This window comes from Thermobia domestica, chromosome 13, assembly GCF_964235325.1.
Source record: "Thermobia domestica chromosome 13, izTheDome1.hap1.1, whole genome shotgun sequence".
Taxonomy (NCBI): domain Eukaryota; kingdom Metazoa; phylum Arthropoda; class Insecta; order Zygentoma; family Lepismatidae; genus Thermobia; species Thermobia domestica.
Window position 1 is genome coordinate 90,258,557 of NC_137466.1, and position 26,936 is coordinate 90,285,492.

The window sequence follows — 26,936 nt, forward strand, 5'->3', positions numbered from 1 at the left end:
ATCCATATTTTTTTTCTTCTAATTAATTGGACGTATTACCTGGAGCATTTACCTTGCAAAGTGTCAGGAAAGTAGTGTATTATGCAACACTTTCATAGTTCTGTGGCTCTTTAGAAGTATGTGGTTGTCATTTCTGGTTTTTGCTCATTTTCTTCTGTTCTTCTGTTGTATGTTCTTCTTCAATAGAGGTACAAGGGCATTCGAACCAACGTTAAACTATAGGTTCATATCTCATTTAATATCTGTGATACCAGTGACGTTAGAATTCAACCGAAAGATGTACTGGAAATCAACAGCCTGTAAAGACAGTAATTTGTTTTCAGTTAGCGACGTTTTGTTTCGTATGTACATGGCTTCTGATGTATTGAAGAGAGAGTGTGGTTTGTCCCGTTTCACTCGATTCGAATCAAACCACTATATTTGATAAGTGTGTTAGGTTAAGTGTCTCGTGAGGAAGAATCAGTAAAAGAGAGGGAACAAATCTATGTTCAGGAGAAGATGCTACTTATCGCATATATGAGATTGTAAGATAAAATAGTCATAGTTTTAACGTAACTTGTGAAATAGCTCTGTCTTCTGCTTGAAACATACTTGTATTATAATAGGAACAAACTGCATGAGCTACATGCATTTTTTTCTTTCTTTCTTTTTATCTCGTTCATTTTATTAGTTTTCCTTGTGTAAAATATATTAATTTTTTAAATTCAGTACTTTCACTATATTATTTTTAAAATAGATTTTTAACTATAAAAGATCGATACGTATGTCTATACGTTGATACTTGATCTTCTGAATGAATGAAAATTGTTCAAGTATCCTATTTTGCAGAATACTTTCTGTGTTGACTGGTTTCTAAGTACAGGATATTAATCTGATAAATTTAGTAATGCAAAAATGTTTCAAACAGAATAGCAGAAAAAGCACTTATCAGTGCACGCTGTTTTCCTAATCAATAAACCGCAATTGGCACCTTAAATAACTTTCGTAATTTCAAGTGTAGTGATAGATTCATTCACTCCATATTGTAGGATCGTGTCCACATTATTTATATCGGAGCCTTTTTGATTGTGCATTCCAGTTTCACCAAGCTTAGGACTGAACTCCGTGCTGTAGACGGTGTTATTAAGATATAGTACCATGCGGGCGAAATATGCGAGACGGCCGTTTCGCTGGAAAATCAATTGAGATATTACGATATTTTCCAATACATCCAATCAACCCCGGATGTTTGTGTATACTTGCTAAGAAAAGGGACTTTTCACTGTGATGCAGCAAGCCACACCAGCTGTTGACTTCTGAGTTCCATGACAACATGAAGACTTTCTGAACCTTTTTCTCGTACATGATCCATATTCACCTTCTAGGAGATGTGTACAGAAGCCCCATGCATTTTGCCCGCACGCTGTAGATACCCACTGTTCGTATCGAACAGACGCAGAAGCAATACGATAAACGATCTGCTTTCCAAGATTGCAGTACTTGGACTTTATATGTGTTCAAGTGCAGTTGCTTGTGTGCACTTCGGTACAGTGTGGACCAAGGAATTCCGTCATACAGCGAAGCATGAGAAGTAGACTTGGATCGTGCTTTGTTGAAAACTTCCTGCACTGTTTCTTCACAAACTGATGCTCGCCTTGTCCGCGGAATGGAAAGTACACTCCCGGTCTCCTTATGTTTGAGATACTACACCACGTTGCTTTTGTAATCAGATAGGTAATCCATGTTCCTTATTCTTGAAATCGCACTGTACATAAATTGGCGAGATTGATACGATGGTCAATGGTAGAGCGCACACGTCTTGTGTAAGGGTTTCCTGGTTCGATCCCAGGCCTTAGAGTTTGTGGTGGACAGCATGTCCGTGGGCTTTCTCCGGTTTCTTCCCACATTCACTTTCCACTAATTGTTTCATAATCGTGGTGGACAAACACCGTGTGCGTGGGTTTTCTCGGGGTTCTCCCGTTTCCTCCCACTTTCTTCATTCCATCATTTCATTCATTCCTCATCATCACCGTCTCCTTTAGCCTAACCGGCATAACCGTGGGACGTAAAACTCAAAGATTTCATTTCATTTTTTTTGGGGGGGGGCGCGGTGGCTCAGTGGTAGAGCGTTCACCTCTGGTGCTTGGGGTCCCGGGTTCGATCCCAGCCCCCGCCAAGTGAACTTTGTGGTGGACAAACACCGTGCTCGTGGGTTTTCTCGGGGTTCTCCCGTTTCCTCCCACTTTCTTCATTCCACCATTTCACTCATCTCTCATCATCACCGTCTCCTTTAGCCTAACCGGCATAACCGTGGGACGTAAAACTTAAAGATTTCATTTCATTTTTTTTCATTTTTTTGTTTCATAATTATTTAGTTTAATCAACCGTGTTTAGCCTAAATGACTGAAGGTGGGACTTTAAATAAAAGATTTTAATTTTTTACTAATCGGTGAACGGATCTTGTACCAGAGAACACACTTTAGCTTTCCTACGCCGACGCTATCGTTTCTATCAGCGATTGCATCTCTCCTGTACGAAAGCATCTTCCAGTCTGGGGGGGGGGGGGTATTGTTAGTTTGTTCCTCCTCTGTTACAAACTCTACAGCTATAAATGTACTAATTCCTCTGGAACTTTTTTAACCTGTATGTTTCACAACAACATAGGGACTCCGAGAATACTCTGCAGATGAGTCAGTCACTACATTTAGCATATTTTACTCTCCTGGTTTTTATCGTGCGTTTGGTTCCATGTACTATACATTCCTTAGGTGCTGAAACGTTTAAGCTCAACCAGTAACAGAATATTTTATGTACCGTTTCTCTACTACAAAATGCATTGTCGATTTTGGCAATCTCGATTAGCATCCCAATAGACTCTTAAAACTACTACTATTTTTGTTGTTACAGTATCACTTAACAATTCCTTAAAGTAGTTTTAACAGATATTCAGTGATTCTACAGTAGATGGATCTATGAATTGTTTTCTACCATTGAACATTTTGTTTTCCACAATTGCTACATATACTTCACCTATTCAGGCAGTGTCGTCACTTTTTAGTGTTCTGTCACATTGGTATGTTTTAAGTGTACCGATAAAATGAAAGAGAAGGCAATCTCGAAACCAGTAATTGTTGTTGAATGCTTCTTGTAATGTGATGTTCAGTATTAGGATGTTTAAAATAAATGTATTAGGCTGTAATTCGTGGTAGATGGTCCATATTAAGATTTATAAAGCATAGTAATTTTATATCTAAATGTATATACAAAGTATGTTAATTTGATTACACTAAACGTAAACATCCTTACATTTATATTTGTCGATTTATTGTAGAAGTACAGAACTACTCGATCTGTCACCATTTCATATCGGCTTTGTTTAGATTTTATGATTAGTTTAATCAAATTAACAAAATATTTTCATTTGGAGAATTTTTATTTCAGAGTTTTTTTAATAGTACATTAATTCCTCATATAATGGTTGCATTTTAGTACATGAGCCAGTAACATATTATAGTACAGTTCAGATTAAGATATTAATGATATCATCAGTAATTTGTTTATGAATTATTTTTGAGGAAGAGTTCACATGCATATTAGGGAAATTTATTATACATAGACGATTTTTTAATAGATGAAAATAGCTCTATTCTTAAGTTTTATACATCTTTTACTTTAGAGCGCATAAATATGTCTACTTTCAGGATATGTGTGAAACGTAGTAATGATATTGAAACTAACGAAGATATAGAAAATACTCTTCATAATGTGCTTGAGATTTTTGCAGTCTGTATTGATGTTGAACAGTCATATAAATACGTGGATTAAAATAGTTTAATTAGTATTAACATTTTCAATTACAACAGTCCAATCTATAGAAATTATTTGTAGGTGAATCCTTATTAAAATATATGTCGTACCGTTACACGCTGTATTCATTTTAGATGGGAATCAGTGGGATTGAAACAGCTGTTTGATTTGACAACACAGAGTCGATGTAGTTTTTTACCGAAACAGACCATACTACAATGATCACTAATCGAACACATTATATCCAATAGGAAAGAAAACTAACCTTCTGTGTTCCAAATTTTTAGACGTATTAGTTATTCCAATTGTTTGCATGATTCTTCTTCGGACGGTACCGCGTTAAAGAGAACTATGTACTACAATATTCTAGGTACAAAAGGAATATACTCTATGGTAGAACAGCTTCTCCTATCTCTGGTGCGAAGAGTTCCTGGTTTGATCCCAGTCCCAGTGAGTTTGTGGTGTACAACATTGTGTCCGTGGGTTCTCCCATTTCAGACGTAAAACTACAGTATTTTATTTTTTCACTCAGAAACAGTTTCTAGTACGACTACATATGAAGCGTGTCTTTGTGTATATAGAATATGTAGTAATATGTAATTCCTTCTATTATCGCACATATTACTGTGTCTTTTATTACATGTTTTACAGTGTACCAGCTGTACGACAGGAAGGAATGGCAAATAGATTTACATTGTTCCACACGTTTCTCTTTCATTAACAGCTTTTGAAAGTATTTGAAATGAATTATGTTAGTAAATGGAAGTTGACGAACAAATTTATGGTGTCAGCACGTTGTCTCGTATAGATTTATTCAGCACGTTCAAAACTTAGGATATTCATCTTAATTTATTCAAATTCTCAAATCAGAATCTTCTGTATTTCTTTGTCTCAGTTTTACGTATCAAAGCTTTTATGTACGAATTTAGAGCCTCTCTTACAGCAAAGTTTTTTAACGTAAGTACACAGTGGATTTATATCACGAAAGAAGAAAACTTTCTTTGAAAATCATTCAGCGATTGTTGGTTGGATTCCATCGTATTGCCTTATCTTCCTTTGTTGGATTTATTTTATTTTATTTTTTATTATTATTATTATTTTTTTTTTCGTAAACACAAATATAACCGAACATAAGTCAACGTGATTTACTTAATTCCGCATAAAATCAAAAATCTTTGAAGTTGGATACACAATTCTATGGTGTACATTCAAGAAATAGTTGTATACTGTAAAAAGTTTGTCAGTTTCAGTCACTGAGACTATGGTTATTTGACACTCATTCAACATAACTCCAAATTACGAAATTAGAATTAGTTGTATTGATCGGAGAACTTGTGAAGTAATATTTCTTTTCTGAACGTAGTGGCATGATGTGAGGCTACAAATTGTGGGTGTAACGTGACCTGTTTATGTGGAGATTCTATGGACATACATATCGTTGCTTTTTTTTTTTTTTTTCATCATGGTGTTAGTGTTTGTTTTTACACTTAATTGTACGAATTACTTCATATCGTTAAAGATTACGTTCAAATTCTTAAAGGTTTGTGTTCTTCCAACAAACTACCGCAAGTATATACATTTTTTCGTAATCATGATCTTTTCATCAGAATTTACAGCAGGTCTTCCACTGTTTGTGTGTTAAAAGTACGTATGTCTTCCTTGATAAAATCATTCCATCAAAATCAGACAACATGTACCGAAGTTACTTGTCTACCATTTCTGTATTATCAATATGTACAAGGAATATAATGAATGCTATTTTGTATAGAATTACATGTATTTCCACTTGCAAATGTTTGCTTGGTTGGATCATACAGAATTATTTCATTCGTATACGGTCAGTATTTCCGCGCTACGGACAGCATGGCTCTGGACGTGTCACGAAGGAAACTGTGTTCAGAATAGGATGTGTTAATTGGTCAAGTTAATTAATTTTTCGCAGTTTCATTTTTAAAAGTAAGTACCTTTAGTGTGTGAAGAGGACTATGACCTGGATTTTTAAAAAATGCTGCTATTACTTTTATATGAAAATCATTCATACAATATAAGAAAATACACAGCTTAAGATATGCAGTGTTTTCCAGTGCTGTTCATCGATTTCGTTGGAGTGGAGTAATGAAATCAATTGCTATCTGGACTTAAAATGCGAAATGTGCAGATAATTCGACTGCTAAACTAAACGTTTGTGTTTTGTGCTTTTCGATATAAAATTCTCACGATTGTTTCGCATAGTCATACATATGTTTACAAGTTAGAGGTTATGATGTCAGTTGACATAATGTTTTTTAAAGTATTTTCCCAGCCTCCATCTGTTCTCTGATTGGAAGATAATTTAAATGGTTTTCCCACAGGAATACTACGAGATTCGCGTGAACATTTTTTAAAATTCTTTTATTTGTGAGTAACATCCTTAGTTGTATGTGGTATATGTACAATAAAATTTTTATGCTCTGTATTGTGTATTAATTGTCATGAATTTAGCGCATGGTAATTTACTTATGGAATATATGCTGCTTATTAGCATGTAGTTATTAACTAATTTTACTTTCTTTGTATTTTTGAGGTTGTCAGTATGGAGTGAAAACAAATGTGTGTATTTTAAAATTTCCAACAAACAACGAGACTGTATTAGTGCTTGGATTTCAAAGGTGAAGTTGTTACACATTACCAGAAGACGAGGTGAAACCATTTCACGTACATTGAGTAGCTGCTGCGAAACTCTGAGGCCGTCTTCGAAGCTCATCACACAAAAAAAAGAAAGAAAAGAAAAAGAAAAAACTGCAAGAAAAATTGAGGTCTAAGATAGTAATGAAGGAAATTATATGCGACCAATGAATTTGAGAAGATAGTGTATGTTACAAGTCATGGAAGAGATATCTTACAAAGTGTATGTTACAATTCATGGAAGAGATATCTTACCAACAATTAGTATAGTGGGTGAAAGCAAATGAAGCTAAGAATAAAGCTTTTCATGTGAACTTCCAACAAAATACGAAGGAACAATTTAAGTCTAATTTGGTTGATGTGTCAGGAGTTGGACTGTTTTGTGTAGAGCAGATTCCATTGATACGAATAAAGAAATATGAATTTAAAAAATATAGCTTGCAGTTTAACTGCTTCCATAACCTCAAGGAGATAGCTGTTTTTCATGTTTGGATGCGTGTGTGGAAGATATTTTAAATAACCGGTATAGGGTATAATTCGTGCAGGAATTTTCACTAACTTAATGCTTTGGTTAACATGGCGAAAGTAAATTACCAAGAGATAAAATGTATATTATGTATAAGGCCGAGTGAATTTCTTCCAGAAAACACGTATATTTGTAGGAGACATCTAATGTACAGTATGTCGTTAGTGGAATTTTAAATGAAGTGCATCAAAATATTTAATCCCAGCAATCATCAACACTTAATTATGAAAGTACAATACGTGAAAGATGCTTTCTGTCTACAAGAAATGATAAATCCTGGTGATTATGACTACCGTATTTTTTGAGTGACGATTTTGGTCACTTATGACAAGATATCGAGAATAGAGCTTCTATACTTTTAGCATATAGATTTTTTAACAATAAGAATATAACGAGTAGGAAAAAGAACAACGAAATTCCGTTTCAAGTATTTAGAAGAATATTGTTAATTTTATTTTCAACATAAACATTTTTTTTTCAACGACAGTTAATAACAGTGTATTTTCATGGACATAAACTTATTATTTATTGGAAACGAAACGAGTATGGAATATTTATTGGAATATAGAAACGAAAGAAAGAATAATCTGCGAAAAAAAAAAATCGTCTAGTACCAATAAACAACATGACAACGGAAAATTGCCTGTGAATGGTAATTCAGTTGCATTACCTACAGATGAATAGTTCTGACTTCAGTAGCAATACATAGTTAAATTAGTAATTTAACAGAAAAAAATATGACATTTAACGTAGGGTAAGTAGGTTGAAATCGACATTTTAAGTAAGGCTAATGTGTTGCCACGGAAAAGTTAATTTCCTCTGATTATTCAGCCAAATTTATGGTATGTAGTTCTATAGAAAGCAGACTGCAAACTGTAGAAAGAAATAATTCATATAAAACGTTAACTGTAAAAGAAACTTCATTGATATTCAACAACCATGTATATTTTTTTCCCTTGAATTTACAAAATTGAAAATTTTCATTAAATTTTGTAGTTGACTATAAACTGAGCAGCTTTAACAAGTTTAGTTTGGTTTAAAAGTAAGATTTCATAGGTTACGTGTTGATATTTCAGTGATAATGGTTACTTACTAAACTACAGATAGTCGAAGTTCATTTTATAGCAATGAGAGTAATTTGAAAGTGATGATAGGAGTAATATAATCTCTCGAATACTAAAGAGATGCGACGTTAATGTATCCAGTTAATCATAGTATTATAGATCCTTCCTAGATCACATGAGATACTAGTAAGGATGTGAAGAAGACTACGATTATTTCGTGCTTTATATTTCTTTAATAAAACATTATATAGACTCTTCCTGGCTGCTATAAAAGACGAAAAAGTCCCTTTCAGTCAATATCCTGAACTTGACACTCTGTTATTTGCATATTATAAGAGATTTTTAGGGTGGGAAGTGTAGAGACCAAAGAATCAACACTTACTTGCATGCATTGAAAAGATGAACAAGCATATGACCAAACAAATATTTGATAAGCATGAATACACAAGAGCCTGCGTTTGATGTTTTTTTTTTTTTTTTTTTTAGATTGATCTTAAGCTATTTATTAAATCAGTTGTGTTCGTACTATCGAAATTCCTGTGAATTTTGTAGTATTAAATGCGCGAAATTTGATTTGTACGCACTACATTGTATTTAAGATTACATACAATATCGTTATACTACTACAGGCCACTCATATACAATAAGACGCTTGTTTCTGCGAGTAGTTTCCTTTTTTCTTGTTAAAAAAGTGAAAGTGGAACATGTGCCGCTGCCGAATTACATAAAGATCCTTAAATATTTTATTGATTCAGTAATTGGTTTTTCTTTGTGTTAATGGATATAAACTATTTTTTCGTAACAGGTCAAGTGTGATAGAGATGAAGAAGGGGAGAGACTATGTGACTCAGAGTGGAAAATATGTAAGAGATTATGAACGAAGTGTTCACCCAGATAGGGAGGGACATGAGAGTCGTCATAGGCAGAAAAGAGCAGGTCCTATTTCTAAAGGAGAGAAAGACAGGTTCGATAGTTAAAAAAGTGATTTTGTAGTAGTATATTTGACTTTACGTACCTAGATTGATCTCAGAAATTGCTGGAATGCTCTTTTCATATACGTAATGTGCATATGATTCGTATCCGTGAAGTTGAAATCGATATTAAAAATAACGTAATATAAAAACGTAAATAAAACCACTTACAGCTATTTATTCATTTTGTCAGTAACGGAAATCTAAGTTTCACAAATTCATATTTTACCACAATACGAAGAGAATAGCATTGATATGCAGAACAGTGTTTGATATTTCACAAGTACTCATAGTGAGGGCGGTCGTATTTCGAAACAAAACTGGATAAGTCTGTGATGCTCTTTGGAAGCTGTATTAATGTCATTATTACTAATGTATTTGGAGTTACTGCGCTGTCATATTGTGCTTTTCTGTTCGGTTCTTCATTCAGTTTCCCCCCTACTGTTTAATGTTTGGAGAGAAGGGTTAAAAGTTATAATTATGATGGGATATTGAAAAGCAGTTACTCAGAGATAAAGTGTTAGCAAGTTATTATTTTGAAAATTTTCTAAGTATTAGCAGCATAAAACGATATTGAGGAATCTAAATTGGTTAATAGACGTGAATAATTTTAGAATACCATTGGTGGTAGTTTCTTATCGTTTTATGATACCTTTTAAGGCTCCTATATGGTAAAAAGATGTTTCCTAGAAACGAATATTTAGTGAAGAAAATAAGACACTTGACGGAAAGTAAAATTTTCTGTATTTCAAACATAAACGAGAGCAACCGCCATACATCTCTGTAGTTAATAGAAAGAACATCTATCAAGGGTACTAAACATTACAGTCTTAAGTGAAATGTGTGAGAGAAATATCACTTATTGAAGGTGGCACAAAGTTTCAGTTAGTTCCGAATTCGAGTTCGTATCTACATTTTCCGATAATACTTTCCAATAGCATAAATTAAGTTGGCTCACTTCAACCTCTATACAAAGGAACAAAATCGCCAGGATTCAGTGTTAGTGCTACAGTTAGTAATCTAGAAACTAGGTGACAAGGAAAACGTAATTAAACATTCAATGGTCTCTACTTTTATCCCCACCCTACCCCAGTTTTTAAGTTATATTATTCATTTTTTCATGGATAGAGATTAGTGGTCGGATGCAGATATCATCAACATAAGCTTGTGCAGATATTGATGAAAAGACAATTTTCTGACCATACTTTTAAACACTAACAATAATTGACTTCTTATATTAAAGTGTGATTATTCTTTGGGACAAATAACCCTATAGTAATGCTTTCAAGATGTAATAAATATGAAATGTTAATGTGATTTTATACGAGTTTGAGGAGGCTTACACACCTTAATCTTAATTTCAAATCTTAATTTCACCTTGCATTCTGAATCAAGAGTCTGTGCGTGAGGTCAGTTAGATTTGAAAAAAGAACGCGATTTGCTCTGAAATTAATTGAGGATACTGTACTACTATTGACAATCTTGTCAGAAATCTACATCTGAGAAAACCTTAAGTTACTACGTATTATTTTCCTCATTAATTTTGTAATTTGTGTATGAACGTTATTTGATTTTATTTAGAGTAGTTTATTTATAACACTTTCAAAGTTTTTACTGTAACTCCAACCGGAAAACGTCCATTAGGAAGACCTAGGCACAGGTGGGAGGATAATATTAAGATAGATCTCGCAGAAATAGGAGTACGAAGTAGATCCAGTTGGTTAAGGACAGAAATCAGTGGAGAGGACATAAATCGGAACGCGGCACTGAACCTCCGGCTTCCATAGGCCTTAGAGTTAGTAGTTGATTTATAATGGGAGATATTGCGTTTCATGTTTAGCTTGAATTTTATTCACAAAATTATAGAAGTGGTGTTTGCAATTATGTTAGGAACAATTTTTGAAATCATAGATGTCAAAACAAAGAACTTGTTTTTATTTGTCTGATTTTTATATGTGGATAGGGATTATGCGTATACAATATTCTATTTCCGCGCAAATCTCTATACATGGAAATAAAGCTGTGCGTATATGTACTCATGTCCAAAATGATTGTCGCATATCTATCATTGTCTTATTGTAAGAATATAATTTGCTAATGATTTTGCAGGATACTTTTAATACTGATACTATGTCTATAATCGGGAATGTATATTTGTGGTAAATTTCATAGGAAGAGAATTATAAATACGAAAATTAGAATGAGTAAAACAAAATGTTGCTAAATGGACAAAAAAGTTTTATTTTCGTTTTATTGTTTTTATTTACTGCTCTTTTGACATGAAATTTGCCACATACATGTCTTTGCCGATTATAAACATACTAACATTATAAGAAATACCGGGCGAATTCGTTATCAAATTATATTCCTACAACAACATATTTATAGACATGCGAAAGTAATTTTGGACATGAGTGTACATAATCCTTTATTTTTTCATTGTTAATAATATAATTTTGAAGATCTAATTACAAAACAACAATAGGTGAGGTCTTCCGGTGCAGTCAGTAGTTGTCGCATGTGTATCCGCGTTGGATTTTCAGCACGAACTTCAAGTTCTCGGAGTTGATTTAAGATCGGACAGCAATTTAAAAGCTATTTAAATTACGAGATAGGTCTAGAATGCCAGAAATATCGACAATGGTACTCTTGTGTTGACAATGTATCACTCAACTAAAAGCGTCAGGTAGGCCGTAACCTTTCTTGGGCTGTAACGGTAGGGATTTTGTTCATATACATGTAGTATATGTGAAAGAAAATAGATATTGAACTACATACCTTAAACTCTGATACTTGATAAATAGTAAATAGAAAATTTGAATCAGAATTTTATTAAGCTAAGCAAGCAAAGCTCTTACGCTGCCACCACTCGACTGCTTGTTCGTCGTAGTATCATCTAACAACTGAAAATCGGATAGTCATCGAATGTTGGACTGTGTTTGTAAGCATGTTATTGCTGGATCATATCAAATAAGGTATGTGGTACTTTATATTCTTGAAAAAGGATAAGCTAAGCGAGAAAAAAATTCTTAAGTATTTTCCTTTAGCGTAAGCTTTTTTAAGAAATCATTCAAATTTTTGTTAAGCCCTCGTGTTTTGTTTGACATTTAGTCTGTTCATGGAAACCATAATGTTAATGTGCGCGCGCGGTTTCTTAACACACTTTCAAATGTGCGAAGTGCTGAAAACTAACGCCATCTCGGTCATTTTTTGGTAATTCAACATTTGGCATTTGAATAAATGTAAATCTCCATCCCATGTTCGCTTCTAATGCAATTAGTCATAGTTTGTGGAATAATATTTATTTGCGAATTATAATAAACCTTGTGTTAATGGAAATTGCTTTGCATTATGAAATGTCTGAATCAATGTATTACTTCATTTATTATACATTTGCAGTTAGTAAAAGGATTGAGGTGCAGAGGGTGTGATATAATACAATATGCGCTAGCCCACAAAAATTCTTACAGTATAATAATCTTTGAATATATATATATATTATTCGATCGTAATCAATTCGACCTTCAGAATTTATGGTCTGTAAACAAAACTGGATTAGACGAATCCTGTGTAAATCTTACATTCTGCTCGTGATCAGGACAGATAACCTCGGAGCTGATGTCCTCATTAAACAAAATGAATCAATCAAGCATAATGCTGTTTGGCATAGTAAATAAATAAATACATAAAATATGAGGGAGTGTCGCTGAAGTAAACATAGAAGAAGCAGTGTTAAATCAAGAAAATTTCCCTGAGTGCAACGTATGAAGCCAAACTAATTGACGTATACCTGAGGAAACCGCAACTTCGAAAATATCAATAATGAGGAACATTTCAAATATCTACATGTGGTACATGTTCAGAGTAATTTCAAGACAGTCCTCGGTGATGATTATAAAGAAGACAGCAGATCAACTGAAAAACTTGATTCATAGCGAACGAGAGACTGAAAAATCTGATCTCTGCAGAGCTGAGACTACTTCTAATTAACGTTAAACTACTGACAACCAACCTGAGACAGAAGAAACTATCCAGTGCGAAGTTATCACTTGAGTAATTTTCAGAACTCACTAAATTTCATACTACCCGAAACTATTACCAATCCACTATCCGAAACTTCTTTAGAAAAACTTAAAGGTGCTACTGTAGGAACTTTGTCTTCAAATTTTCCATCAGTTGTACTGCTAATAACTCAGGAATTTTGTAAATTAATGAAATGTTTGTCCTTTCATAACAGAACATCGTCACAACTTACTAGTAATATTTCATGAACAGTTACTCTGTACACCCAGATATATAAAGGATCTATTGTTTACTGTAGAAATTGTGCGAGTGATACTTCCGATGGACTTACGGAATTGCACTCTGCATACTGTTTGCGTGTTTGTGGTAAGCTCGCTCAGCTTCAGTTTCGCATTTCAAATCCTATTATTATCTAATACAGCGAAATAATTACTATATCGGCTTTGGTTTTTTTAAATTCAGATAATTGTAGATAAAGTATTAATTAATGTATTTTTAAAGTAGTAAACACAATTTTTACTTTACCACGCAACTCAACCCAGTCATTGTTTAATGTAAGGAATTGGATATAATGTATAATTTCATTGTTCGCCTAACACAAAGTAAGTTAAATAGCGACTTCTAATAATCTTACGTAAAATAATATATAAAATTATGAAAGCATATACCCAAAGTGAATATTAAGGTTGTATAACGTGGTAGCCATATCAAATAAATAAAGCATTGAACTTCTGTGCAAAGATGAAGTTCTCACTGTTATATATAGTAGTGTATTATCATCCTCCATTGCTCAGAAAAGTACACTATTTAAGCTATACGTGAGCTACACTTATCAACCCAGATAATGTTTTTTCTCGGCACCTATCTTGTATGTATATAACAATCATTAAAGAAAGCAAATATAAAGCAATATTAGTTCCACATCCATATAGACTGCAAAATTGTTTATGCACAATTTTGGCCGTTGTTGATCAGTTAGTAATATGAGGGAAAACTATTGAATTGAGTTTTTGAGTCTGTTACACAAACATCTTATTTAGTTTTGTGAGAAGTTAACCTTCTACCTTTCTCTCTTTTCTTCAGTTCCTTTTGGTAAATAGCGAGTACCATCCCTTAGACGTCTGAAAATTAATACAAATTATTTTACTGTTTCATGTGTGAATGTAAAACATAAGAACAAAATGTAATGCTTTACTAATATTACAAAAATTGTGCAGTCGTGAAGAAAAGAAATCCATCTGTCGTCCAGGAACGTGATATTCTCATCCGAAGTTAGCATTATAATAAACAGTTTTTTTTTCCTCTTCTGAAGATTTATGTACGAGCCTATGTATCATAACAAGCTAAAGTATTTCCAGCCTTAGAACAAAGAAGACGTAAACAAAGCGAAATGTATTACTCCGCGGCTCAGACGTGCTTCGACAGCAAGAGACGTGAACGGCAAGATCGTCTGCTAGCTTACTGTGGTCGCATAATTTTCAAAGTGTAAGGCTACGGTTGGTTGGTAAATAACTAATGCACTGACACTCACTACTGCTATGCTGGAAATATGTATTTCCTTAAATCGTTATATAAACGAGATTGCATCTGTTCCAGTTGTCCTCTTTTGTGTTTTTGTTAAACACGAGACGAAGATAGATAATTGTCACTTATCGTCGCCATGAAACCCTGCATTCTATAATTTCAAATGAGCGGGGTCGGCGCGCGAACGCATACGCATGTGCAATAAATACTGTGTGTCCAAGTATGGGTGAGGTTGAAATAAATCTACATCTGTTGTTAAATATTATATATATTGCATTTATTTCCACAAAATACAGGTTAAATTCAGATATATTTATTTGAAATTATTATTTTAGTAGGGATTATATAGCGGTAGGATACTAGTGCCGTGAGACCAACAACCAATCACTGGTTATCGACCCATTGGTAGTCAGATGGGTTTGTTTACATCTACTTTTTTCTAAGGCTGGAAAGAGATTACCTACGAGTGTTAACTCTGTGAAAAGGTGGGTTTCATTTTTGATCATGATTGTACTTATTATTATTCGAAACGAATGGAATGATGTGAGAATTTGAGTAAGATGTTGTTACTTAATGGCAATTACACATTCTTTGTCAGAGAAAGTCTTACTCAGATTGAACTATTTGTGTCGAAATAACGAGAAAATGCTCTTTGAATACTTGGAATACAGTCGAAACCAAAAGTACTTTACCACTATTTCTTCGTTCACTAGTAACTTCAGAATAAAGCGATTAATTGAATATATTTATAATAACGCGAATATTACGTTCTTTTTACATTAGAAAAGTACTCTTAAATTGATGAATTTAATCTGAATTTATTAGTAAGTTAAAATCTAAGAGTAAAAAAATACTTGCTTTCGACTGTACATACATAGCAATTAATATTGTCAATGTCGTCCAAGGTGTGAAGTAACCTTGATGGCATGAAAAAAACTACTGTTTGTATATATACCCATCTGAAAAATATATTTCAGTGGCTTAAGATAAGTACTTGGTAAGGAAAACTGAAAGTTTATCGAATGATGTTCTTCTTAAATGGCAGATACGAGAGAGGCCCACCTCGTGAAAATTATAGAGGAAGAGAAGAACGAGGCAGAGAGGAGCGAACCATTCATTCAGGAGACCGGGAGCACAGAGACAGTCGAGGAGGACAAATCAGGGAGTTGGATCGAAGAAGGTCTCGGGAGAGATACTCGGATCCAAATAAAGGTAATCTCGTATTTTATAATTAGTACGCACATAATCTTTGATTTATGCTAAGCAAGAATGAGTGAATTCAGTTGTTATTTAACAGTTTACAACTACCTACGTTTTAAGACAAATTCTCTTACATAAATGCTGTTTTTTATTTTATTGCCAGAACATTCTTGGTTTTCATTATTGACGTCTTCAGCAGGAGTGACTATCATTGAGAAAGACTATTCCTTTAATATACTTATTTCAGTGGAATTGCTTTCTATGTATTGACACATTAAATGAATTTTTGTGTCTATCATGCACGTTCTTGTTCCTGCGTTATTAGCTCACTATAAAATAATAATAGTGTCACGTTTAAACTAAAAATATAGGAATGCTATGGCGAGAGATTACTATGTAACTGTACTTAAACAGGGTACCCATTGAACCATGATTATGTATAACATGAAAAAACCTGAAATAAGTCGTGAATTTCGTTATTAAATTTTGTAACTCGAAAAAATTTTCAAAATGAATAGAAAAACTTACCAGAAGCCGCACTGAGCGGTTTTTATTGTAGTTGTGCGGTCAAAGTTTTTATATATATATATATATATATATATATATATATATATATATATATACAGTAGGACGTCGATAATCCAAACTAATTAGGAGTACAGGTAGTTCGGATTTTCAAATTGTTCGTATTTTCGAAAATGACCAAGAAAATACAATTTAGGCTTATATATAATGTACGACATGCTCTTTTATCGATACTATTTACATTTAATGTTTCTGATGAACATGCTCGTACACTAAATTACACTGTTCTTGTAACTCACACTTAAAACTTAACTTGTATAGGCCTAAGGGAAAATAAAAATATGTATGGCAAACACTTACATATAAATGAGCTTTTGTAAAAACACTGACTTCAAACGAGTTTGTTCATCCTAGCGCTAAGACAAAATGTAAAAAGCTTCTAGGGACCACTTTCGGATTTTTGACGTTCGGATTATCTACGTCCTACTGTATATACTGTGAATTCGATTATTTAGTTTGAGTGGGAACCCTATGAAAATGTTAAGCAGTATTTAATTTAATATATGTGAATGTTTTTAAGGTCCAGTTGTGATCCTATCACTTAATAAATCTTGACCAACGAAAACAGTCTATATGTAATTTGTAACTTAAAGATAGTTATGAGAGTATGGTTATATTTTATGTGTACACTAATTGTTATATTGTAAGGTAAATTATTCCATTACACTATGTCTAAAAAGTAAGTGTTTCGTATAGCTTTAATAATGTAAGTTCGCACGTCTAGTAATCCTGATAGAAGATATGAATATAGTGATACATTTATATTCTATCAGGATGGGTACTTACAACGCCAAAGCAGTGATATTGTTCGCAAGTTTGGATTTAGTACTTATAAACTCGTTTACTTAGTTTGATTTGCTTTATGACGAAACATACACATGTTTAAATTATAACGTAGTTTCTCACGATGATTAAGTTTTCAATACTGTATCTACGAAGTTAGTTACGTAGTTTATTATTCAAAAGTCTACTATTAAGATTCTTCGTTAAAGTTGGAATACTAATCCAGCACTTCCAAGTCCGTGAAACATTACAAATTACTGTATTTGTACAGAACATAGACGAGCTCTTGAATAATTATAAAATGAAAAATGTCTGCCTTACTGGAATATGGATCCTTATCTCATTTCAAACTTGCAGAAAATGGTGCTGATACAGCTGGAGGAAGCATTTTGAATTGTTTGAATTTTCTTGTTGCCGAATTCAAAAAAAAAAAAAAAAAAAAAAAACCTACGTAAAAATACCTTGACATGATTCTCGCCGACTCGAAGTCAGGGAATTCAGCTTATTCCTAAGAATTCCTAAGATCTTATGAAAAGCTGAAAAACCAGGGAATTTTAAGTACGGATTTGTATTTGTCAGAACCCATTTCACTTTTTCTTTCTCGTTATATCAACAGTTAATTTTCAGCGACAAGACGACTACTCACCTTTCGAGATTAGCAAACCGCCGTGATGAATTCACATGAGAAAGAAATCCCATGCTACAGTCTTAATGTTTTCAGGACTGGCCAGTAATCAGCTGTTTTGTGCGCCTTGTACCACAGGAAGGTGTATGATCCCTTTTTATGAAACAGCAGCTACTTGAACATCATTATTGTTCCAGTTGTGGGTAATCTGAGATTCATTGTTTAGTTACGGTCCCCCCATTTCCACATTGTGTTCGTGCATACCTAAATGAAAATTGGAGCGTTGTTTGATCTGTAGTTTCTCTATACATGACGAGCATTCTTAAGCCACCAGGTCATCTGACTTGACCTGTCTGACAGCTGGAGTTACATGAGTCATGTCACCCCTACCCAGAACCTCCAGGATCTATCATATATATATATATATATATATATATATATATATATATATATATATATATATATATATATATATAAAATATCAGCGGCTATCACTTCACTCACTCTTAATCGGCTGAGTCGAATATAGGCATATCTGGTCTAGGATAGATAAGTACCATGTGATCGAAAGGGGACAATCAAAGATATGGAAACAGTGTGAGCTTGTCTTTCACTTCATAATTCAAGAGCATGATTATTTTTAGTTTAAAATACAGTTGTTCGTGAGGTAACTGACTTTGTGAATATGGTATATTAAATACAGTTTGCCGATATTTGTAATGGGAGAATCTATATCTTGTCTTTTCTGGAAAATTTAAGGTTGTGTCTTCTTTTAAGAAAAGCAGTGCCTAAGAACATCATAATAAAACTATGCGTGAACTAATGTGGTTAAAAAAAAAAAAAAGTCATTTAAAAATTAGGAAAAATTCTGTGGTATTTTGTGTTAATTCTTTTATGATAAATGTGAAGAATCTGCCTTCAGTTTCTCAGTAGATAATATAAACGTTCGATGTGTTTAAATTCTACTGTGAAATTAGGTAATAGTTTACGAAAATATATTTTAAAAATTGAAACAGATTTTATTTTTACTTTTTCCTGGAGGTGAAGGACGATATTCAGATCGAGGTGGTGATACATGGCATGCAGGAGGAGGACAGGCAGATCATCGTGGGAACATGGCCAATAAGCCTTTTGGATCTCAAAATATGATGGGAAACGTAGGGGCCCCCCCACGTGAAGTTTGGGGGGGCGCAGGAGATAGAAAATCCGATAGCAACCAAACGTGGGGGAGTGGTTCAGATAGGTAAGTTGGCTCATCTTGTGATGTAATACAATTATTTCGTGAGTAATGTTTATAAGAATAGAACTGGATATCAAACCCGACCACATACGAGAAAATAATTTTCTGGTAATAAGGAAAACATGCTTCTTACACTTTACTGCTATGAAAGACTATATAAATTACGAAACTACAATTTTCTTTTCCTCACTACAGAGTGAAAGTAAGCAAGTTTTAAAACAATTTCTGAGGACAATTTACAGAGGAAAGTAAGTTTGAAATATTGTGAGATGGGAATTAAATATTGTTGCTAATTGTGATACGTATGTGCAGTATTCCCACAAACCTAGAAAACTTACAAAACCCAGAGTACTCAACTTAATCGTAAAAAGTCCTGAAAACGTCAGAGAATTTCATGGAAAGCTGAAAAACACTGGAAGTAAGGGAAACTAAAATATTGATTTTTACTTCTCAGAATCCACGTGTCTTTTTGCCATAGAAACTTTCGTAGAGAAAATTTATAAAATAAACTAGAAAAGAAAGAAAATGCATTGTAAAACTTAACTATTTACATACATACATTTATATATATACACACACAGAGAGAGAGAGAAGAACCGCTGGTGAGCAAAAAAGTAGTGTATTTCTTACATTATACATAGACCTGGAAATTTGTAAATCGTGACCTAGAAAAGTCAGGGAATTAATGCTAGCCAAATAAGTAGAAACTCTGATGTGCTATGGAAGAAGTAATAGCGACTCCATGTTAACCTCATGCGTTTACAAGGTTTCAAATGCAGTTTACGTAAATATACATGAACATAACATATACACACATCAGTTTAAAGGAAATGTGAAGAATGCGTATTAATTTACTGAAGTTAATATCTGTAACAATGAATATGTAACAAAATGTGATGTACGTTGTTACTGGAAGTAAAATTTACGTATGTACGAAAATTACATTGCCTTACACTCATACTTGATTGGATGTTCATCCTATTCGATAATTCATTGCACCGTTTTGCCGTAGAGTTCACTAAGTGCCTGTAATGAAAAACAGTTTTGCCAGACGTTTATTAATTACACATAACTCTTGGTGGAGGTTCTCTTGGACGAACCTTATCTTTCGAAACACTTCATAAGTTTTCATTTTGATTTAAGTCTAGGTAAGGAAGTGATGTAACATGACGTAAGGGCAGTATATTCCCTTTCTGACTCCCGTACGATGGCAAGGAGCATAATCATCGTGAAAAATGAAGGAGTTACTGTTGAATTAATCTTTTTCCTGACACAATTTTCGTCTCTTCAAGAATCATTTTCTATGTGGATTAATATCGTCACTAATATGTATTCTGAAATGGCAACCCATATGCAGATTAATCATGGTTCTGCATATGACATCGTGCATAATAAGCTCAGCTTTCACAGTGTGCGAGATGGGATAATAAATAAATAAAACTCGATGAAGAGCAGAAGTGAATTCATGTGAGAATCTGTCAGCACCTACTGGACGCTAACGAAGGTGAAGCGTATCTCAGGCGAATCATCACTGGGGATGAAACGTAGATTCATCACTGAACCAGAGAGCAAACGCCAGAGCATGGAATGGGAGCACCCCAGATCTCCCGTTATGAAGTAATTTAGAAGTCAGTGTCTGCAAGGAAAGTGGTGCTCACAGTGTTTCGGGACTTACAAGGGCCAATCCTGGAACATTACCTGGAAAAGGAGTCAACAGTAAAAGATATAGTGATATGCTGGTAAACAAGTTGAAGCCTGCAATTTTAATAAATGCAAAGATCAATTGTCGGAAGGCGTTCTTGTGTTGCATGACAATGCATGTCTACATACCACCACCTATACCGCTCACTCTTCAGATTACCATCTGTTTGGTCTACTTAAAGATGCTTCCAGAGGCCATCGATTCAGCTCCGATCTACGGGTGAAGGAAGGGTGCATTAAATAAAAAGAAAAAGGCGACCATTCTATGGGCTTCAGTTTCGGGTATTTTCTGTAATATTCCTTTCCTTCGTACTTTTCCCATTGATGTGTGGTGAAGAGTTTCATGAAAACATTCTTTGATGTTTTTGTTCACTTATGTATTAATGTTTTCCTGGTGTGTGAGTACTTCTGACACCCAAAGGTATTATAGTTGTAAGATAATACAGCTATCATATTGAAGACTGACGAACCATAAATTTTTTTGTCATATAAAGTTGCCAACTACCTTTTGAATTTTTTTCAGTCTTTGGAAACCAATTGAGAGGAAAATTTGGTGTGGCTGTACTAACTATTCAGTAATTTCGATTTTTAGGTTCAAGAAAGTTCAGATTAGAATTTTGAAAAGTGAATTTTAGGATTGTACAGGTTTCCAAAAATGTTGCTTAGGATTTTGTTTTACATTACGGGAAAGGATATTTTGCATCTGATTATATTTTTTTTAGTACTTTATTAGTTATTGGACACGTCGAAACTTAAGTTTAACTTCACGCTTTTAAGACGTGAGACAAACTTCATGACATTTGAAAGTGGTCCTTCGAATTTCCTTTAAACGCTGGGTTAGCTGTTGCCACCTCTTTCCATACATTCACGTCAATCTCCTACTTGCCCACGCTGCAGTACGTCTACTTAGTCACACTCTTTACCACACGGCAACGTGGCGTCACAGCTTTCGTTTCATTCACGTAGGCCACACGCCATTAAGTTCGTCTCACGCTTTAAAATCCCACTGACAGGATGAAGAAGAAAATGTGTTTGGTTATTGTGTTTCCGGTACTTTTCACGTTACTAGATAGTACAATAGAAAATTTTCCAGAACATTGTCTCCACGAAGAACTTTACTCAGTTATTGCATTATTGAAAACTGATTTAAGTGAAAGAATTCGATTCATATTCCGTGCGTTAAAAGAATATTTTTATTTTAAAAGTTAACTATTGAGAGCAGAACGTTGTAGCAGGGTTGGCTGGTTTAAACCAGCTGGTTTTTCGAAGAAAGAAAGAAAGAAAGAAAGAAAAAAAAAGTTTAAACCAAAAAGAAGAAGAAGAAAAAAAAAAGAAAATGCTTTAAATCGTGTGAACTTCATGGTGAAGTTTCCACATATCGAACCATCTGCATTAGTTTTATCTCCTTTTCACCTTTTAATCAAGGTGTCCCATGTTTAATTCTCGGTTGAACCATAACCCTTCTTTCATGTGTAAACCAAGTAGCGGTTTGGATGTCACTTTATGCGAAAGTCTTCTTTATAACCTCGGTATTACATAAAGATGTTAAGCCTAAACATACGAAACGAAGCCAAATTGTATGTTTTTGCTTGCCTGAATGCTTGTTGCTTTATAATGAAGCAAAGGTTGCCTAAATGTATTGATAGACGTTGGCAAAATTTATCGACTGCCTACGTTGCTTCCAACGTTAGGTTGGATTGACTTCGTTTTAATTTTATTGAATGATTACATACTAAATTTGGAATTTAATACCTTAGTTTTAGCGTACTGATTATGATACGTTGACCTTAGATTTTACATGCAAAGCAATAACAGGATTTGCTTTGCATTTAAAGTAATAACAGGATTTTCCCAATGGCTAACGCGGAGTTTTCCGATTTATATGTAATTCTGTATAATGATTTCTCTTGTGCAACTATTTATCTTTTTGTCCTGAAATGACTCTTGACAATTATATTAACAAGTATAAAGATCAGTACAACGTATTTTTATCAGGAGTCCTTCGTGAGTGAGTCGGCAGATTCATTGCATTTGTGGCCAATTAGTCCCGGTTTCGAGTCCAAATGGAGGACAATTTCTCTCGGATGTAAGCCGGGAAGCTGGTTGTATCCCGCTTTAAGCTTATCAGATCCCTTCCAGCATAACCCTGTTGTTGCATAATAAGAGCAAGGCGAAACAAACTTATTTCTGTCCATATGTAATATAAATACGTAGAGCAAATTATTTAAAAAAAGAAAAAAAAGTTTTCAATAAAAACCATGGTTTTTGCCAACCCTGCATTGTAGGTTCTAGAAGCTAATTTAGGATATTTAGGTCCTAACCCTCAAATTAGGACATTAATTAAATCAATGACCGATAAAATTGTCATATTTTTGCTCATAGCAACTTAAAAAACACAAAATCTTCCTATTAACTATACAGGAAGGAAAGGGGTGCATAACAAGAAGAAATATTTATTCATGTGTGTAATTATGGATATTAATTTCTGCTAATAACATTAGTTACCCAGGAATACCATTCTTCGTCTAAATTTTCTTATCTGTATTTAACATATAATTTTTGTTCTGATGAAAAATTTTTTTTTATACACATCTTCGTATTAGTGATGATGATTTATGGGTAGTCTTATTATAGTAAATATCTTGTTAAATGGAGATCAAGAAAATATTGATGAAGAACAGAATTTCTTGTTACTATCTGTATTAATTAGTAAGAATTCAGATATTTACATGCTCATGCATTATAAATTTTAAAAAAATCTTCAGTCTGGAAAAAAGTCTGATTAGTTAGTTTAGCCATACCAGATTTTCCTCTGAGTTTCCCAAAGTAAAAAAACAGGGAATTGGCAACTCTTGTATAACAAATAAATTTAGTCTCAAGACACTTGTGTCTCACACATTGTTATTTGGGTCGTGACGCCATCTTTATATTGCGAGGACTGTATTGAGCTCTTCGTCACCTGAGAACCACTCGCTGGTTTAGTGGCTGGTGCGTGCGCCTTTAGTGTACGAGGTCTCGGGTTTAATTCCCTGTTGGAGAGCATTAAGCGCATTATGGTGGTATGAATCCGACCTTAAATGTAGGTCCACGTCTGAAACAGCTTCGGTGCTGAAAATAGACGCTAAACTTCAACAAACAGACTAAACTAGAGAACGTGTGGATCTGCCTAGCGATCCTAATCACATTTTGCTCAAAAACGCTGCTTTCAGTGACCCGAATAGTCGCTTTTATTTTTAAATGTGAAATTTCCAATGTTCTCAGTCCTTTTTAGCTCATACTGATGTGTTATACTATTATTACTATTCTTAAAAATACTTTTCTTACTTCTTTTCTAATATTTAATTTTCAGTATTTTTTATTATTATTTTATATTTGATCGAGATTTTATCTGTTGTAGATACCACGTTTATGGTTATTCTTGTGTTGGCTACTGTTTTACGTGTCGGTCATTGATCATTTCGTGACTGGGATAAGAAGCCTTTACGCTAGTATCTTCATTAAATTCTAGTCGATATGTATTGTAGTCCTTTGACGAGACAGTAGTTTCGGAGTGAAGTGAGGCAAAAGAAAAATATTAAGGTGCAAGTTGATTGTAAGAAAGAGAACAGGAATCTTGCAGGAATCTGAATCACGTAATCGTATTCTTTATAGCTGTCTGTCGTCAGAGGAGAGCTGTATGTATATATGTGTATTACACACAAAATATACAATACTGAAATGAAAAAACGAAGGACAATATCATCTTGTTAACTCTGAAGTTATTTCTCCGGAAGATAATTTACACCCTAATTAGTGCACTCATTCACTATGGTATTCGGAGAATGTCACCAGTGTTCATTCGCTTTCGAGATAAGCGAGTTTCAGTACTGTATATTTTGGCACATAAGTTATATAATATCAATGAATTATAAGTCATGCGTTTGAAAAAAAGTGTGTTTGATATTTTATTTGTTTTTGTTATTTATGCACGAAGATTAAGGGTAATGAGTGTTTTAATGCTATCTTGTTGCTAGGTGGGTAAGTGGAAGTGGAGGTCCCGTCGGAATGGTGGGTCGACCAGGCATGTCCGGACCAGGGCAAATGTACAATGCTCCACAGAATGTTTCTCCTAATATGTCAGGAATGAATATGTCTAGTGGTGGAGGCTATGGAGGAGATCGTTTTGATGCCTATAAACAACAATTAGGCCCGATGAGGAAATACTAAATGGCTTTCCAAGATCTTTGGAAAGAAGAAAAGGCAGTTGAGTAATACTGGACTCTAAAGTGGCATTGTTTCGTGTCATAACATTGACTATTGTCCCACAGAGGATGCTTCTTTAAATATGTATCTTAGTGTCAATAGATATTTTATATATAAATATATTTAAAATGCAATTTGAGTAAATAAAGAATTCCATTCATTGTAGTACAAAAGGTATTGCTATGTGCAAGAGTTCATTTTATGTCAGGATATTGAAAGAACTTTTCGTGATTAAACCTATAGAAATCTTGTATTATGTATTATTGATGTACCATAAAGAAAGAAAAAAAAGTTGTATATTATTTGTTACATAAGAAAATTTACTATTTTCTTGTGGATCGTAATATCTGTATCTAGAAATGTGTAGTTCCGTCTAGGGTTATAACTTAATATTTCCATTTATTATTGACTGAATTAGTATCGTCAAAAAGTACGTAAACAGAAATACTTTAAGTTCTTAATTGTGTCGTTGTGTGATTTGTTCTAATTAAACATTTTCTTTTAAAATGGCGTGTAAAGAAAGAATTCTTATGTTAAATTGAAGATGCAAAAGCATTTCGAAATAAATTACAATTATAAAATATTAATGTAAATTTAATTGTTTAACATAACGAAAATTAATGAAATTCAAACAGGGAAATATATTCGACTGTACCGAGAATCTAATCACTACGTTACTAGTCAAATACTTTTATTCTTGAGTTGGGGCTCAGCTATTGAGCTTGGATAAACCAGTGTCTATATTGTTGAACACGTATGATAGTTATTTAGGTAGTTAGAAGGCTGATTTCTAACTTCAAGATATGCTGGAGACCCTACTTCAATTTTCGGTCCGGTCGAACATCTTTCACTCCTTGAATTCTATTAAATTTTTATCTATAGAGGATGTAGTGTGAGAATAAACAGGTTGTTTCCTTTATTTAACACATTGATGCATGAAGTTTCGTAGAAGTATCTTTTGTGTACAGTTTATTTTCGGGGTGGGTTTACAACACTTGACCTGAAATTTCCAGTGTAGTGAATGGGAGGCGCTGCCCAAAACATCGGATTACGTGCACAAAAACACTTCGAGTAATTTATTTTACCAGTATTTTTATAATTAAAAATGTTCTATTTTTCATACTTAATCAACACTTGATTTCTTTGGTTTCCAGACGCTTTTATCTTTTCATAACGGTAATATTTTTTTGAAGCGTTTTCCCCGTAAACCCAGGGAAGTAAAGTTTTCAAAAACAATAACACTCTGTCGTGACTGTTGTAAGATTATGCAACAATATTCTGTCCGGAAAAGTTGCGGCTGTGTAGTTATTACTATTAAATAATCTGCCTTTTGGCAGGTCCTGAGACTTATGAGGTTTTTTTTTTTCATTCATTCATTTTAAGTTTGAGCCTGGAAATGTTTAATAAGTATAGTTAAGGAATTTGATATAAAACATCTGATTTTTCGGACCAATGCAATAATGGGTTTAAGATAAGATGCTTATGAGAAAACGTGGGTGTCCAGAAAATTGAGTATTTTTATTAATTCTGATCAGCTCATAATTTTGAAATATATCTTCACTTCATGTCGTATGAACATTGTAAATTTCACGTGAATGAAGTTGGTTTTGAAAGGAAGTAATCGAAACTGAGAAAGAGAGAAATATTCGGTACCTTCTTAACCATGGGAGAATTTTAAATGGTACAAGACACGAATGCAAACCACTCAGAGATAATTTATTTATGCCGTTTTAAGAGCTTTAATACGATCAAGCACAGTTCGTTAAGATTACTAATGCTAGCCTATAATGTGCCTAGGGAATCCTTAAAGGATTATTACATTCCATCTTGTATTATTCCTAGTACTAGTGGTATAACCCTTTTAGAATTCCCAAGACACATTATATGTGAGTGTTAGTTAATTACTAGAATTCCCAGGGCACATCATATGTGAGTATTACGAGGGGGATCAAATATAAATGGGATTTTTGTTCCTGAACATCAGCAGTTGGTAAGACTGGCC

General features: G+C 33.8%; 1 protein-coding gene across 3 annotated transcripts in view; it reads left to right on the plus strand.

The window, feature by feature from the left end:
• LOC145668323 (uncharacterized) overlaps positions 1-25,517 on the plus strand; it is a 152,983-nt gene extending 127,466 nt beyond the window's left edge. For 2 of the 3 annotated variants that reach the window (XM_081736057.1, XM_081736058.1), the window contains exons 15-18: positions 8,846-9,004; positions 15,604-15,770; positions 18,793-18,994; positions 24,706-25,517. In XM_081736057.1, the coding sequence (XP_081592183.1) occupies positions 8,846-9,004; positions 15,604-15,770; positions 18,793-18,994; positions 24,706-24,898 (721 nt within the window). In that variant the 3' untranslated portion in view covers positions 24,899-25,517. The remainder of the gene's footprint in view (positions 1-8,845; positions 9,005-15,603; positions 15,771-18,792; positions 18,995-24,705) is intronic. The other variant, XM_081736059.1, reaches the window with a different exon arrangement.
• The last annotated feature ends 1,419 nt before the right edge of the window (positions 25,518-26,936 follow it).